We start from the raw sequence: 15240 nt of genomic DNA, 5'->3' as shown, positions 1-15240 counted from the left end.
TTTCCAGTGAAATGGACAGCATCCCCCAAAAGCTCTGACAATAAGTATGGCTAGTGTGTGCTCCAAGAGCTGAAACAATTATACACCAAGTGCTGCAGAAAGAGGGAGACAGGTAATGAGTAAAAACCAGCAGTGTATACTTAAAAAAATCAAAAAGACGGCAAGTAAAGTATCTTTTCTAAAAGTCCTCTAAAGCCCTTGGAAAACTGAGGCACTATATTGTGCCTTAAAAGTACAGAGGAAATCCAATGAAATTAACTCTGAAACAAAACAAGTTCATGGAAAGGTAGGACTTTCTAACACATCCTCCTGCTTCTCCACTCCCACCTTAGGAAACAGCACCAGTGGCTTGTGACAAAGCAGTACCTAAGGAAAAGAGCATGAGTAGGACTGTTGCCTATGACACACATGGAGGAGTGAGTGTTGATTGCCACTTTGATCTGCTGAGTGACTGTGGGTGCTGACCTGCCTGTAGGAATACAGATATTAACATGCCTTTTCTCTTAAAAGCACTTTGAGGACAACTAAGGAAAATGACAAAGGGAAAGAAATCATAATGTTTTATCACTACGTGGTTGTGAGATTGCATTAACATCTAGACTCACAAAACATTGCCCAAATACATTAAGGGAAATGGTCCCTATTTCAATTGGCTTACGATTTACCTGTCTCAGAATTTTCTATGAATTATTAACAACAGTTATAATAATTAAGTATGATAATAATGTGTAATACGGAAGCTCAGTGGAGGAAGATAGGATTTAAAATCTTTGCTAGTTAGATTGTCTAAGGCAAACCGTGCTGAGCCTGTACAGTGTTTGGATCATAAGAGGCAATTATTGACTCTGTCACAGGAAAGCAATACATGCATCCTAGTTCCTCTTTTCCCTTCAAGGTTGCATAAACAGTTTAGCCCCTTTCCTCCATCCTCATTTCACTTGGAAAACTCTCTCTAAGGTTTTTTGCTCTATACAACAGGATTTCTGGAATCAGGGATGTATTCGCACTTCATCTTTGGGATGTGAACATTTCTTTCTCCATCATGAAATACAACTTCAAGTATACATTACTGTTCTTTTCTTGTTGCTATTTCTGAGTTGTTTCTAATGAAGAAAAAATCAGGGAGGACAACACTTCCTCTTCAGAACATGGATTTAAAAACAGAGGAACTTTTATGCAGTGCAAAAGAAGACAGGCAGCTATTAAAGAAGATTCACAGTTATAGGCAAATATATTAATAGTGGGGTTAGCTCTTGAAATGAGGATTTATAACATGCCTTAACCTAATCCCTCATTAAGATAATTTATTCCCACCCTCAAGGTCTCACATCACAGCTAGCACTAGGCAAATAATTAGTAACAAACAATTTATTTGATCAATTTCAACTCCTCTTTTAAAATGAATTGTCAGCCAGTGCAGTACAATTTTCTCAAATATATTTATAATTCAACATTATTTTCCAATTTTTGTGACGTATTTGTAGCCTGTTGTTTATCTAGGAAGAGCTGGGTGCTTGATGGTAGCTAGTCAAGGCATTTTGAATTTTACTTGCTCAACACTCATACTTTCAAGATATGAATACTATTTCCCCTAAGTAAAGTTGAGTACATGAAACTTTTAATCCATAACTCATAGATGACAACGGGAGTTCTTTGCTCTGAGGTCACACTACCTAAGAGGCTCACAGCTCCCTTTGTAGTAAGGTGAGAAAGAGACCTATTTCTATCCTGCTGCTGTGACAGACCATCCTGGCATAGTGAAGGTTGCAAGCCTATGTGCTAATTAAGGTAGCCTTAGGAAGTTACTGCATCAGAAGCATTTCCCGATGAAACTCCATCAAGTATCCGAACACTTGCTGAAGTACTGGCTAAGCTTCTTGCTCATCTGCCCTTCTGCCTGCTGTGGAGAAACCTGTGGGAGTCTAGTTAGTAAACGTGGCATCCAGAGGACTGAAACGCTGTGAAATGAATTGGGGTCTCTGACACAGCCCTATCTGGGCCACCACAACAGCCCTGGAAGGTATTTTCAAACTACATTTTTTCATGTTGTATCAGTCAGAATGAGAACAGTTATCAAGCTAATGAAATTCTCACATCTCTGTCAGCTGATGGGAATAAAGCCAGGCCATACAGTTTCCTAAAACAGCAGTGTAAGGCCACTGACTGTAAGTGCAACCTATAAAACAAAGGAAGAGCAATACAGAGGTTATGGCACAAAGGCACCAAGCTGGGATCCAGCAGATCCACATTAGAGTAATTCTCTCTTCTTTTCCTTTGAAATGGGAAGAAATATCTTGTCATTTTTCATGTGTGGCTGACTGCCTGTTGGTTTGCTTTGCTTCCCATGACAAAGGTGATTTTGCACCACAGGGCTGTTTGCAAGGCCGAGCTGGGTATGCGTCACCCCAACACAAACAGCCAAAGCTACGTGGTTCAAATAAACTCCCTCAGACAAGTACTGTAAATCCAGAAAATTCAATTAAAGTTACACTTATGAGACTATGGAGAACAAAGCAGAGAATGTAACTAAAGCCCTCAGCCTCAACTCAGCCTGCAGAGACACGAAGCTGTAACTATTCAGTGTCAGAGAGGCATTTCAGATCTTCAAATTAGGCACTTTAAAAACAATGCTATAAATTTTTCCTTCAGTGTTTTATCCCTTGGGTGCCTGGATGCAAATCAGGGAAAAGGTGTGGGGTGTTTAGGATAGGAGGGTGAGTAGGTGGGTAAACAAACTGGACTGTTCTGACTGGGGATAGTTATAACCTCCCACAAAATTTATATTCTGTGCATTTACACTATCAAAATGTGAATTTAAATTTAATTTAGCTCAAGACTTTCCTTAGGATAAACTATTAAAAACCTGTTACATTAATGCCAATTAAGAAACTCTACTAAGTACCAGCACTCAATATAGCTAATGAAGACACCATCAAAAAATAAAAAAACCTGTACACTCATGCAGATCTCTACTCCAAAAAAAGAGGCTACAGCAAAATCAAAGAATACCAAGTAAGTATTTTGACAATTTTTCTCCCACTTAACCGCTGTTTTAGAGGACTTTCAAAGTGGCAGGATCTTGGAAGGACAGGTAAAACAAACCCCAGTATTTATCCACATCGAGAATCTTGACCCCCTGCTAAACTGCCATCTCAGTCTTCCCTTGGAGGAGTAACAGAAATGCAAAGAACAGATTCCCAGGTGTTGATGCTCCAGCTACAATGCTAGTGAAATATAAAGAGTAAAACTGAAAAGAATAATTTGTGCTGAATCTATTATGTCCTGTAAAACTGGTAAGATACACAGCACCTTTAATAGAAAACCTACACAGAAGACCTAATTCTTTTATTTCACTTCCCTCCTAGCTACAAAACTCCCCAAGTAATGTGGTGGGAAAGTGCCCATCTTTTCATCCTCATATTTGAACCTATCTATAAATTTGTATCATTACAGCCTTCTCAAGAAAAATGGACTGAAAGAGACTCCAGGAGCCAAGATGACTGGTCTGGTAAGTCAATCACTGGATAAAGGTCTATTCCAGCATTTAACTAAAAACACAACATCTTTTCTTAGATCAAACATTACTTTCCAGTAAGTGTGAACTTCCTTGGGTTTTGTTTCTTCTGCCTCTCCTACACCAAAATATTCCCTACACTTTCCCTAAGGATGAAATTTGTCCTCAGCCCAAGCCAAATCATACACACAGTTACTCCAGTTTAGCTGTTGAGTTTGAAAGAGTTTAAATTGCTGAAACTCAGCCCCAGGGAGGAGCTGGTCGATCTCCTTTTGTGGTAATCTGTACTCTTTTGCTTTTCAAGAATTTCTTCAAGTCTCAATTTGCATTCATGGTTTCTTTAAAAATCACTAACTGGTGTTCATTATTCTGCAAAAAAGCACTAATTTAGTGCATATTAAACATACGAGATCACACAAGTGTGCTGTCCTTCATTTGCAAGGCAGGGTCTCAAATACTTTCTTTTTCTTCAGAAAAGAGGTTCTTTTTTGGCAGAACAGAACTAACTCCTCTGCTTCAATAGGAGATCCCAAGCATATGAGATTCTGTTCTGTTCTTTTCTGAAATGTAAGCAGCAGTTACAGTCTTCTTGCAGTGAAATAACAATAGATCTGCAGTCCATGCAGCTCATACGTGTCGACAGGCTTTCTGGTACAGTGTAGTGCAATGCACTACATTCAATAGAACTGAGACAAATTTGTAGTTAGTGCATTTCTTGCAAACTAACAATACAGATTTTCATAGATAACTGTGGAAAAAACAGGGAGCTGTGTCTGAACGGAACTTTATTAATCCATTGTTAAAAAATAATATGAAGTAGTGCCAGACACAGACTTCTAAGCTACAAATACAAGTAAATCACTTGGTTTGCTTTTGGATTACAGAATTACAGAGGCAAAGAGATGAAACTGTAGACCCATAAATGTCAGTTCTTTCACTGTCAAAACAAATCAGCTATTGACTACACAGGATTCAAGAGAGTCAGGATGTAGCTCACACTTTAACAGAAATGAAATTACACCTGATAGAAAAATGTGTTGGTTTTACTTATCAGGAGGATAATATAACAGGTATCAATTCAGACTTAATACTAACTGGTTTAGCAGAGAGAAGGCATGTTCATCCCTACAGCAGTGGGCAACTCACAGGCTACCGGTACTGCTGTTTTGACAGCTGGACATAAATAGACTCTACAAGCAATGGGACTTTGCTGTGATTTTTCACCATTTTTTCTGCTAAAGAGACTTCTGAGGCTATCAGGCTACACATGTATTCAAGGAAGTATTAGCTGCATCCCTCTGCTCACTCCCAGATTTTCTCCAGCTTTTTCCAAAACGTAACGGAGTTCAGGTCACAGACACATGAAAGCTGCTGCAAGGCATGGAAGAATGGGATCTTATACTGTCAGCTATTCCACAGGAACTACCTATGTGCTCAATACATATGAGAGAACTTATGGGGTTTTGCTCAGTGAGAAGTGTGCACACATAGGCAGCTCTTTCTGAATTCACTGTACGGAATTTTTCTGAATCTCATGTCACAGGAATTTGTGGAAACAAACTCTTTGCTGTCTATCATCCATTTAAAGGAACAAAACGTTTACATATTTTTGGGGATCTGGTCATTATTTTTAATAATTTAAGACCTTTGCATAAAGAAAAAGCCCATGTATCTTTTGCTCAAAAGGAGAAAAAAATGAATGCTCAATAAGGTCATAGTTGTCATGGTGAAAGGAGTACAAAATGATAAAAAAATCTTGCAGAATACAAAATTAGTAACTAGGATGCCGGGTTTTTAAATGTATTCTCCAGTTATGAGAAAATGAAAAGGGTAAGGGCAGAGGAGCAAACATGGACATAAAGCCACAAGCAATCCTTCTCCCAAAGGCTCACATCCCCACGCAGCTACCTCAGCTCTTTTTCTGTTGCTGCCTTACAACATCAAATGGCAGAAAAATTAAGCTTTTTTTGAGAAATAACAGAGGTAATGGATGTACTTCCAGGCCTCCCTGCTGTGGCAGTTTGGTAAGGATGATGCACTACGCACCATCTTATTTGCTGTTGTGATGAGTTTCAGACATGTACCATTCTTTACTACATGATGCTGAGAAAATAATGCAGGTTACCAATTCTCCTGAAGAGAGATTGCAATAATAGAAATGAACATGGACAAGAAAAGATGCAGACAGTTTTTACTGGAAGTCTCAAGAAATAAACTAAACTGAGGATAAAAGCCTAATATTGAAAATTACTTATGAATAATCCTCTGCACCATAGAATTCTAATTAGGAAAAATAAAATGAATTAAAAAGAATCAATCTAAACTCCCTAACTGTGCAAAACACAAGAATCTGCATTTTCAAAACCCCACATTTTAACACTGTAAGTCATTAGCAGAAAGAGAACAGTTAATCTGATCAAACAACCACAGCTCCAGAAGAAGAAATCTAGCAGGCTGAAGAAATTGCACACTAAATCATATACAGCTCCCTTCAGCCACTTGTGTACCTACCAAACATGGTTCAGTCATTTTCAGCTTGGCACGGATATTCTCAGATTTGAAGGACCTGCAGTGAAGATGACTAACAGAAGCCATCCTATTTCCAACCATAAAGTCTCAGCATACCTACAAACATGTCTTTGTCCATCAAACAGGATATACAAGATTAATTTGTCTTCACAGTGGGTCTTCACAGACAGAAAGAGAAGTTTTGCACAGAGAGGGGCAGTCCAATGCTCTTCAGTGGTGGTTGAATTTGGTATTTTCCGAACAGTAAAGTAGTAAAGGCTCAACAGTATTTATACCGTCTTCAGTTCCTTTGAAAAATCCCTGTCCTGAGCCTTAGTTTGATTACTGAAACCTGCTTTGTATCTGTTGCATCCAATACTATGCAAAGTAAAAGCAGGATGGCCCAGAATTAATGCTATTACTCTCCAACACATCTTGATTTTCATTTCTTTCCTTATCCTACCACAGTGCAGAATGCAGAGATATAATCTGGTAAAAGGTATCACACTGCACTTTTCTGATACACAGCTACACCTGCTCTCCATACAAATTTAGCTTTCAGTAGGAAGAAAGCTAGCTCTCTTCACTAACGACATTTTTACCGAGAAGCCAAACTAGGTATCATTTGTACACAGCCTATGCTTCAACTTCTTGGAAAAAAACCCCAAGCTCTTACCTATTAAAGAATAGATTTCATTGAAGCTGTGTCTCAATGCAAAATTTTCCAAGATGGTTGATTCAAGCAGCCTTTACCTTATGTGCCTGGGGATCCAAAAGCTTCAGGCAGCAAGTGGTCTCATACCTGGCAAGCATGCAAGCATGATAGCTTAATCTCAGGCTGCTTTAATCCCAGGAAAGATGAAGTCTGCAAGCTAAGCTTGTACAGCCAGGCACGAGTCATTTATTAAGGATAAGGAGTCCAGGGAAATCAGGTGTGACTAGTAGTAAGGATTAGCTACCTTTTAACCAGTTCTTATCTACAAAGCTACACAGAATTTGTTTTCTTTTATATATTTCCTAACAGCAAGAATAACAGTCTTCATTTGAAGGGGCCAATCACTCACTAGGTTTTTGCCTATTAGCTGCACTGCACAGGATGGTGTAAGCTAGGTATCCAGCACTACAGGCTGTTAGCTTGAACTGCTTATTAAGGGCAAGTTTTAGTGTATTTCTCACTAAAATGATTTTCCAATACCAAAATTTGGATAGTACATAAAATAAATAATCCTAACTTTAGGCTACATCAACAAAAGATTAAAGGGATGTTAAAGCCTAAAGAGCTTAAATTCTGCTTGTTGCTGCCTGAAGCCTGTATGAACCCTTCTTTATGCATTAAAGCCTTCCAGGGGCCTCAAATCCTCTTTGAGAACATAGAATAGTTTGGTTTAGAAGGGACCTTTAAAGGTCACCTAGTCTAACCCTCCACAATGAGCAGGAACACCTTTAATTAGATCAGGTCACTCAGAATCCTGTCCAACATAACCCTGAATGAATGTTTCCAGGGACGGGGCATCTACCACCTCTCTGGGCAATCTGTTCCAGTGTTTTGCCACTCTCACTGTAAACAGTTTCTTCCTTATACCCAATCTAAATCTACCCTGTTTTAGTTTAAAACCATTACCCCATCACAACAGTCCCTGATAAACAGTTTGTCCAGGTTTCCTGTAGACCCCATTCTGTACTGGACTTTTGCACAGATCTGCTCGCATTAGTGCCTGGTACTACAGGACTCTATTCCAGTGGAGTTTATACTCAGGTTCTGAACAACTATGACAGCATCTACCACAGCTGTCCACGTTCATGCAAAGTGCTGACAAGGTGGCAGCAAGCAGTGTAGCAACACTTCCAGCCTATCTGTGGATCAGGTGCTGTGCTAGAGCAGCAAACATCACTGCAAGATCTAAATGCAGAAAATAAAAATAAACTTTGAACTCCTTCTGTATTGACAATATCAATTTCATCTGCAAGTGTCTTGCATTTGCTCTCAGTCACATACTCTGGTTTTGCACTGAGCAGCAGTTACCAAATGAAGATGCCTCTCTCCCCATGGGACTGTGCTCTGAAGGTACTCACAGCCAGAACCACACTATCGGGTGTTTTCAGCATGGCTTTGCCAGCTCCAGCAGTTACTGTAGCCAACTCAGAGATACTAATTTTAAGTATATTTATTAACAATTTGTAAACAGGAGAAAAAGTGGAAGATAGACACAGCAAGATCTAAGATGACAGAGCGACTGATGTTGGAAGGCCACTTTGGAGGTCATATGGTTTAACCTCCCCTGCTCAACACAAAGCCACCCACAGCCAGCTGCCCAGGACCATATCCAGACAGTTTTTGAATATATCCAATGATGGAGACTTATCGAACTCTTTGGGCAATCCATGCCAGTGCTCAATCACCTTAACAGTAGGAAAGTACTTCCTCTATTCAGAGGGAACCTCCTGGGTTTCAGTATGTGCCCACTGCCCCGGTGCTGTCACTGGGCTTCGCTGAAAAGAGCCTGGCTCCCCTGTCTTTGTGCTCTCCCTTCAGCGTTTATACACATTGATGAAATTACCCCCAGCCTTCTCTTCTCCAGGATGAAAAATCCTAGCTCTCTCAGCCTTTCCTCACAGGAGATATGGTCAAGTCCATCATCTTCATGTCACTTTGCTGGACTCTCTCCTCTAGCCCCATTTCTCTCTTGTGCTGGAGAGCCCAGAACTGGACACAGTGCTACAGGTGTAATGAAAATTACAAAGTAAAACTTTACACTTAAAATATAAGTAATAAAAAAATAAAAAGGGAAAAAAGGCAGAGGAAGCATAAAACTGAGAAATCTAACAAAGAAAACATCTAAATAACCAAAAGCAGAGAGAAGCAATACATTACCAACACACCTCAAAAAACCAGCACAACAGCACAATCCAGGTCTAGAGAAGTGTTAAGTCAGCATTGTATTCTAAGATATTTGTGCATGAATGCTCTTTATTGCATTAGTCTTTGCTTCTCTACAAGCGAATGGCAAAATGATACAGACCCAACAAGGCATCATTATGCTTAATTCCTCATGTGATGGCAATTGCTCACAGTTTTCCCATGGAAGCAGCTTCTGACTAGTAGCAAGGTGAACCAGCCACCTTAAAGTGAAGGGTATTACGCTTCTCCTAAAACTGCTACTGTCTCTGGCTTGCTTCCACAGCAGTGCTCACAGAAAACAGAACAAATCAACAAGAAAATAACAATGCAAAAAAGCTTCAAATAAAATGCAGAAAAGATATTTTATGGCTGTCTTAATTTCCTTTTAAATGATACTTGTACAGAACAAGGAACAGAAACAATTTAACACCTTTAATGCTGGGGGTAAAAGTAAACTGGGCTTACATTGGTACTACTTCATTTAAAGTACAGATGGGCTCTGCTGGACTTGGGGCGCAGGATAACTGAGGGTATTAACATCTATTCCTTGCTCATCACAGACTTACCAAGGCAACTTTGGGCAAGATACCATTTCTCCTACATCTCTGAAATGGAGATAGGGCTTTTCTGCCTCATAGGCAAGACTGAAATTAATCTCTATAAACTGTCCGAACAGTCAAGAGTTTTATATTAAATATTAAAATTAATATAAAGATTTTTAAAAAGGTAAAATGTAAAAAAACCCCAAAAACAACCTTCCACTAAGAAATTCTGAGCTATTAACTAAACCACATATAAAATCCCTCCAGAAAAACGTATTAATCCATTTAATTACTTCCTTAACTTGTGAAGTTTACTTATTATTTCCTGCCCTCCAGAGTATACAGGCAATTTTATACCTCTTTTCAGAACAGTAAACAACTCAAAAAGTTTCCATGATTGAACAAGCAGCGGTCAAACATGAGAGAAGGGCTTGTTTGTGCCTGGGAGCATGGGAGGCAGAAAGAAAAGAAACAATTAAGACACACCAGTTTAGTGAGGAAGGCACTTATTAAAGAAAAAAAAGAGCACTTGCAATAATTTATTTCCTCTTCCTTTAGTTCTCACAAGCAGGCAAGGGAGAAGAGAGATTTTCCTGGAAGATGGAATGAGGTCAAGGAGTTAACTCATACGTTCCACTCATCAAGACCTTTCCAAAAATAATGAAAAGTATGACAGATTTTTTCCTGGAGAAAAAAGGATTTAAAAGAATCATCCAGATGGTTACAAATGATATGAAACAGAAAATCTGGAATGTGACCAACCTGAAATAGTGTGATGTAAGCCCTTAAATGCAGGAATACAAACCTGAAACAATTTACAGTGCGTAAATAGAGCATGTTGAAAAAAAGAGCTCACATCAAAAGCAAGAAAGACAAGTAAGGAGGTAAGAAAGACAAGCAGGAATGACATAAAGCCCAAGCTTCAGCTGAAAATGTCTGGTAAATTCAAAGCACAGCAGTGGTAAAACAAGATTAAGAAAAACAGTTTAAAGGAAACAGTTATCAGGAAACACTGTAGGTTTGGAGGGCAGGGCATCAGTTCTTCCACACTTGTATTCACACACAGGTACCTGCATAATTAGCAGTTCTGATGACACTGACGTACTGGAATACTGAAGAAATCCACTGCACAGTCAATTACTTCATTACTGAAGTGTGCCAGACAAATGCAAAAATGTAATATGAAAGCAACTGCAAATGCATGCTGACTTAGGAAAACAGAGCTCCCTCAGCTTTCCAAAGGAGGCAGAAGCAGGTGTCACAGAGGTAGATTGCTGACATCAATGGAGATCCTGGTCAGACTTAAATTTTACTGAGAATTTCAATGCTGTTATAACTAATTTCTAGATCACAGATTTTTTTATAGAGAGAAAAAGGCTGTTAGCACAAGAATAAGAAGCAACTCATTCACATTATATTTAGATAACAATTTTTCTGGTGAGAGAATTGAATGGTTTTTTCTATAGTTTCACCATGCCTACTGTAAAGAGTCCAGGAGACAACGAGTATAAAATGCAATAGTTACTGTGACCAGCCTTCAACATTGGGAAGGGTTAACCAACATCCCAATATAAGTACTCGCACACAAAAAATAAATAATTTACAGTTACTTTGTGGACAAGCCCTTATTCATATTTCATAGACAACACAAAACCTACATATACAGTACAGAAGACTCAACCCCAAAATTTTGTAGTAAGAACACTTGCAGGTTTGTAAGGTTTTCTAACTTGCATGCACTATGAAGCTTATTAAAAAGACCCCACAACCCCACAAACAGCAATTCACTGAAATGAAGGTTTCCTTAATAAAGGCATGAAACTGCACAGACCATGATGTGTGGCAAATCATGAACTACTCTCACTTGTGTGTGCACTTTCTTTAACACACATATTGTTGATTGGCAAGTACTAGAACACCTATGAACACCTATGAAAATAAAGAGCTGACTCTTAAATTTATGCTATTAACAGTACACCTACAATATTAATTTGTATATAAAAATAATTTTTAAAGTACACTTGTAAAACAAAACATACACTTCTACAGTTAAGAAAATTATTTAAAAAATAAATCATGATTTCCCCTAATGACAGCTTCATTAACTCAGTCCTGCATACAATAGAGACTAAATTAAAAGGTGAATTATTGTGATTACTATTCTCTCCGAAGAGAGACAATAGAGACAAAACTGGATTATATAAACAGTTCAGAAACATCCAAACTACATTTGAATTCTAGTCAAACACTTTGTGAGTGACTTCTCATCTATTTAAATAAAACAGATACCAAATGAATTATATTCACTATGACTTTCTGCATGTATTGTAGCTTTCACATAATTTGGTTTCCTGAAGCTCAATAAAGTGTAGCAACAGGCAGAGTTTACAGATGGCAGAACTGAGACTGTAAAATTATCTTAATCTTGTTGGAAAGAACAACTTCATTTAGTGAAAAGAATGCAAGGGAATGTAAGAGTTGATGGATATTATGGGGAAAGAAGTGTATCAATCCCCTTGACTTGGTCAAGTGCACTCTTACACCAAATTTGAAATAGTAATGCTTTATCACACCTTACCATAAAACTTTGGCTGCAACATGAAAATGGACAGCCATGGCAGACCATCTGTCTCTTTGAAGGTGTATCTGTTCATCAAATTCTCACCTCTCTACCTCATCCAGGAAAAAATCGATCACACAGCAGCTGGGAATTTAAAAACCAAAACTGTCCCATGCAATAAATTCTCCTGACCTGGCAACAGTGGGTTTGTATGTGTTGAGAGGCTTTGCTGACACCCCAGAGAAGTGTCAGTGCTGGGAACAGTGCAGTTATGTTAGCACAACTCTTCTCTTGTTCATCCCATTATGCTAAGACGGCTGTTATTCCGTGTTCTGTTCCATAACATATTTAATATGGCAGATGCGAGCTACCAACTCAATAAGAAAAATTTAAGGCACATTTCGTGTCTGTGCTTTGATTACAAGCTCCTTTGAACAGCAACTCTTCCTAAGTGTCTGAAAAACATTTTGCACATCTCGAATACTTTCATCAACTAGTATTTTTAACAGAAGGCCATCCTGTGAGATATTTAAATTCTTTGTATGCTATTTCTGACTATATATTTCTATTATCCAATTAATTTTTGTCTAAGTTGGAAGAACACACACCAAGATGAATCTAAGGGACACAACAACAAAAAAACCATGACCACATAAGAACAGTGATTTGTAAGGTGATTAGTATTTTTAAAGTGCTGTAGTTAAATATATAAAATGAAAGAGATGGCAAGCGACTCAAAAGCAAGTTGAATATGAAAGAAAAAGAGATAAATGGACTTAGTCTTCCTAAATTCATGATGAAAAAGACACTGGTAGCACATTGTCTCCTCCTGTCATTGAAGAAAGAAAACGGTAATCTGTACCCTAATCCTCTTAACTTCATCAGAAGACCACACAGACTGACTCAATACATATTCCAATCACATTAGCTGATGCTGTTATTATTTACTCCAATATTGAAATAGAAAAATTTTGATTTGATAATAGGAATTTAAGAACTTCCATGTCTCTTTATACCACTATAATAGAGAGGGCCACAGGCCACTAAAAATTCTGTATTTCACCACAGAATAGGCAAGTAACAGTTTCTTACACCACTATTTCAATCTCACTCTGTTCAGGCCTAAAAGCCCATTTTCCCCTTGGAAAAGCACGAGTGTTGACTGCACAAACTCAATCTCAGTTTTGTTACTTGCAAGCAATAATCAAAAAGAGTAACACTAGGATTTCCATAAAAATTTCAATAATTACAATAAATACCAAATTCTGTGATGATCTAAACAATAACTTAAAAAAAAACCCAACATTTTTATTTAAAATGTAAAAGAGTGACAACATACTGCATTCTAAACCTTCCACCTTTAAAATCACAATTTGGTCAACCAGTTGGTGATTAATACAGTATTACATTTAAATTACCCCACCTAGACAATCAACAAAGAACCACTAATCTCAGATCAGCCACATGGCCAATAATATTAAAATGCCCAAACTAGTCTTCTACTGTGTCCCACTTGAGTGCAGCTTCTCAGCAGTTTGCCAGGAGCTGCTGTCCTTCATTGCCGATAAAACCGTCTGACAATGGCCTACAACACCGTTTATGATGAATTCAAGTGCTCTGAAGAAAGGGCTCACAACAGTGTGCATTTATAGCAGTCTGCAAGCAGACAATATGCCTTCAGCTCCTTTGGTTTTAATAATGTTCCCTTTGGAAAGTGAATCAGTTGAAGACTGTTCCAATAAAATAGTAAGTCAAAGTCTAGACAAGGCATGAACCACTGTCTATACAGTTTGTGACAACGTCCTTGATTTTCTTTCTTCCACACTTTTTTTCCAAAGACCAAGCAGTGAAGGCAGTTTGAATTTGTCCATATTCTTACTGTAAACATTAAGAAATATACCAAGGACAACCAGTAAGCCTGACCACACATACCTAGAGGAGAGGCAGAGGAGGGGAAAAAAAGTTACCATTAGCATTTTATCTGTAGCAATTAAACACCAATATTTGTGGATTAAATAAACCTTACTTTAAGAAGAGAAAAGCTGAAGAAAAACCCCCCACAAATTAGTGGGCTCTGAGATAAAGATTCAGGGACATTCTATTATTACTGTCTTTCCACCATTCTTTTTTCCTGTCCTGGCTGGAGAGCTTATTAAAGTGCATTTTTAAGTTAAAATAGTAACTGAAGAGTATTTGTTCTTTCTCACATGAGCAAAATAATCCTGAGGGCCTTTAGTATGTTCTTCCTTCCTTTGGTTATGAGAGCTATGCTCTCTGTCACTGGTCCAAAACGTTTTCTCACTCAGTGCCTTATATCCATACTTCCCATTGTAGGCACATTTTTGTTTCAGCTCTCCATTCTTTCAAGCCTCAATATTTTTAGCTGGGGTAAATTCCATTTGGGATTTGGGTGCAAGCTTTGTTCTTAAATCAATTTGTATATTGAAATAAAACAGAATATTATGTTGTTTCAAACCTGAAGCAATTAAGATCAAAGTAGCAACTTAGCTGCATTTTTCAATGTAAGATCTTCCTTAAAATTAAAAAAAAAAAAAAAAAGAGGTAAACCCAAGCTCAAACATTTGGCAATTTAAAGATGATAGAAGCTTTCAGTTATTTAAAGGGGATAGTTAAGAATTCAAATCTGAGGTTATAAAAGCAGGAACAATACCGTAATGGAGAAAACCCCTTCTTTTAGCCAAATCTTCCACCACAAAGTACCCAAACAATTTATTATACATCATAAGCACTAGATATTATGTAAGGCTTTTCTTAAATTTTCTTCGCTGTCTTTCAGACCTTTAGAAAAATGTAAACTCTTTTCTCTAGCATGATTGGTATCAACAAGCCAGTCAATATTTACAGTAGATTGCCAACATTTGTAGAAGATATGAAATGACAAGCATTAAACCCTGAAAATGATTAATTAGTGTCATTCTATTTCCATGATCAAGAACATGGTTTCTTATAAAATACTTTGTAAAACACTATAAATACTTACTGTAATGTGAATGGCTTTGCAAAGAACAAAAAGGAAAGCACAATGGTCATTGCTTTTCTTCCTGTTGTTACTGCAGAGGAAAACAAATATTAACCTCTTTAAGAATTCAGTTACAACAAAAGAACATAACAAAGGCTTAGCAAGTAACCTCATAAAATAACTAAGTGTCTCACTAAAATGATGATCCCAGCCTTGGTGCAAACACAGACTGCAGAT

The 15240-nt window shown here is 37.9% G+C and overlaps 1 protein-coding gene across 6 annotated transcripts in view; it reads right to left on the bottom strand.

Moving 5' to 3' along the window:
- Positions 1-15240, bottom strand: part of SLC35B3 (solute carrier family 35 member B3) — a 47324-nt gene that overhangs the window by 14585 nt on the left and 17499 nt on the right. For 3 of the 6 annotated variants that reach the window (XR_011149148.1, XM_069008140.1, XM_069008138.1), the window contains exon 9: positions 15025-15094. The exons of 1 other annotated variant lie outside the window; for it this stretch is intronic. Coding sequence is in view for 4 of the 5 variants with exons in the window: in XM_069008140.1 (XP_068864241.1) it covers positions 15025-15094 (70 nt within the window). In the remaining variant the exon portion in view is untranslated. Of the gene's footprint in view, positions 1-8972; positions 13956-15024; positions 15095-15240 lie in introns of those variants that run through there. 2 more of the 6 variants (XM_069008142.1, XM_069008137.1) reach the window with 1 other exon arrangement.

Source organism: Aphelocoma coerulescens, chromosome 2, assembly GCF_041296385.1.
Source record: "Aphelocoma coerulescens isolate FSJ_1873_10779 chromosome 2, UR_Acoe_1.0, whole genome shotgun sequence".
NCBI lineage: Eukaryota > Metazoa > Chordata > Aves > Passeriformes > Corvidae > Aphelocoma > Aphelocoma coerulescens.
This window is presented reverse-complemented; position numbering and strand designations above follow the sequence as displayed.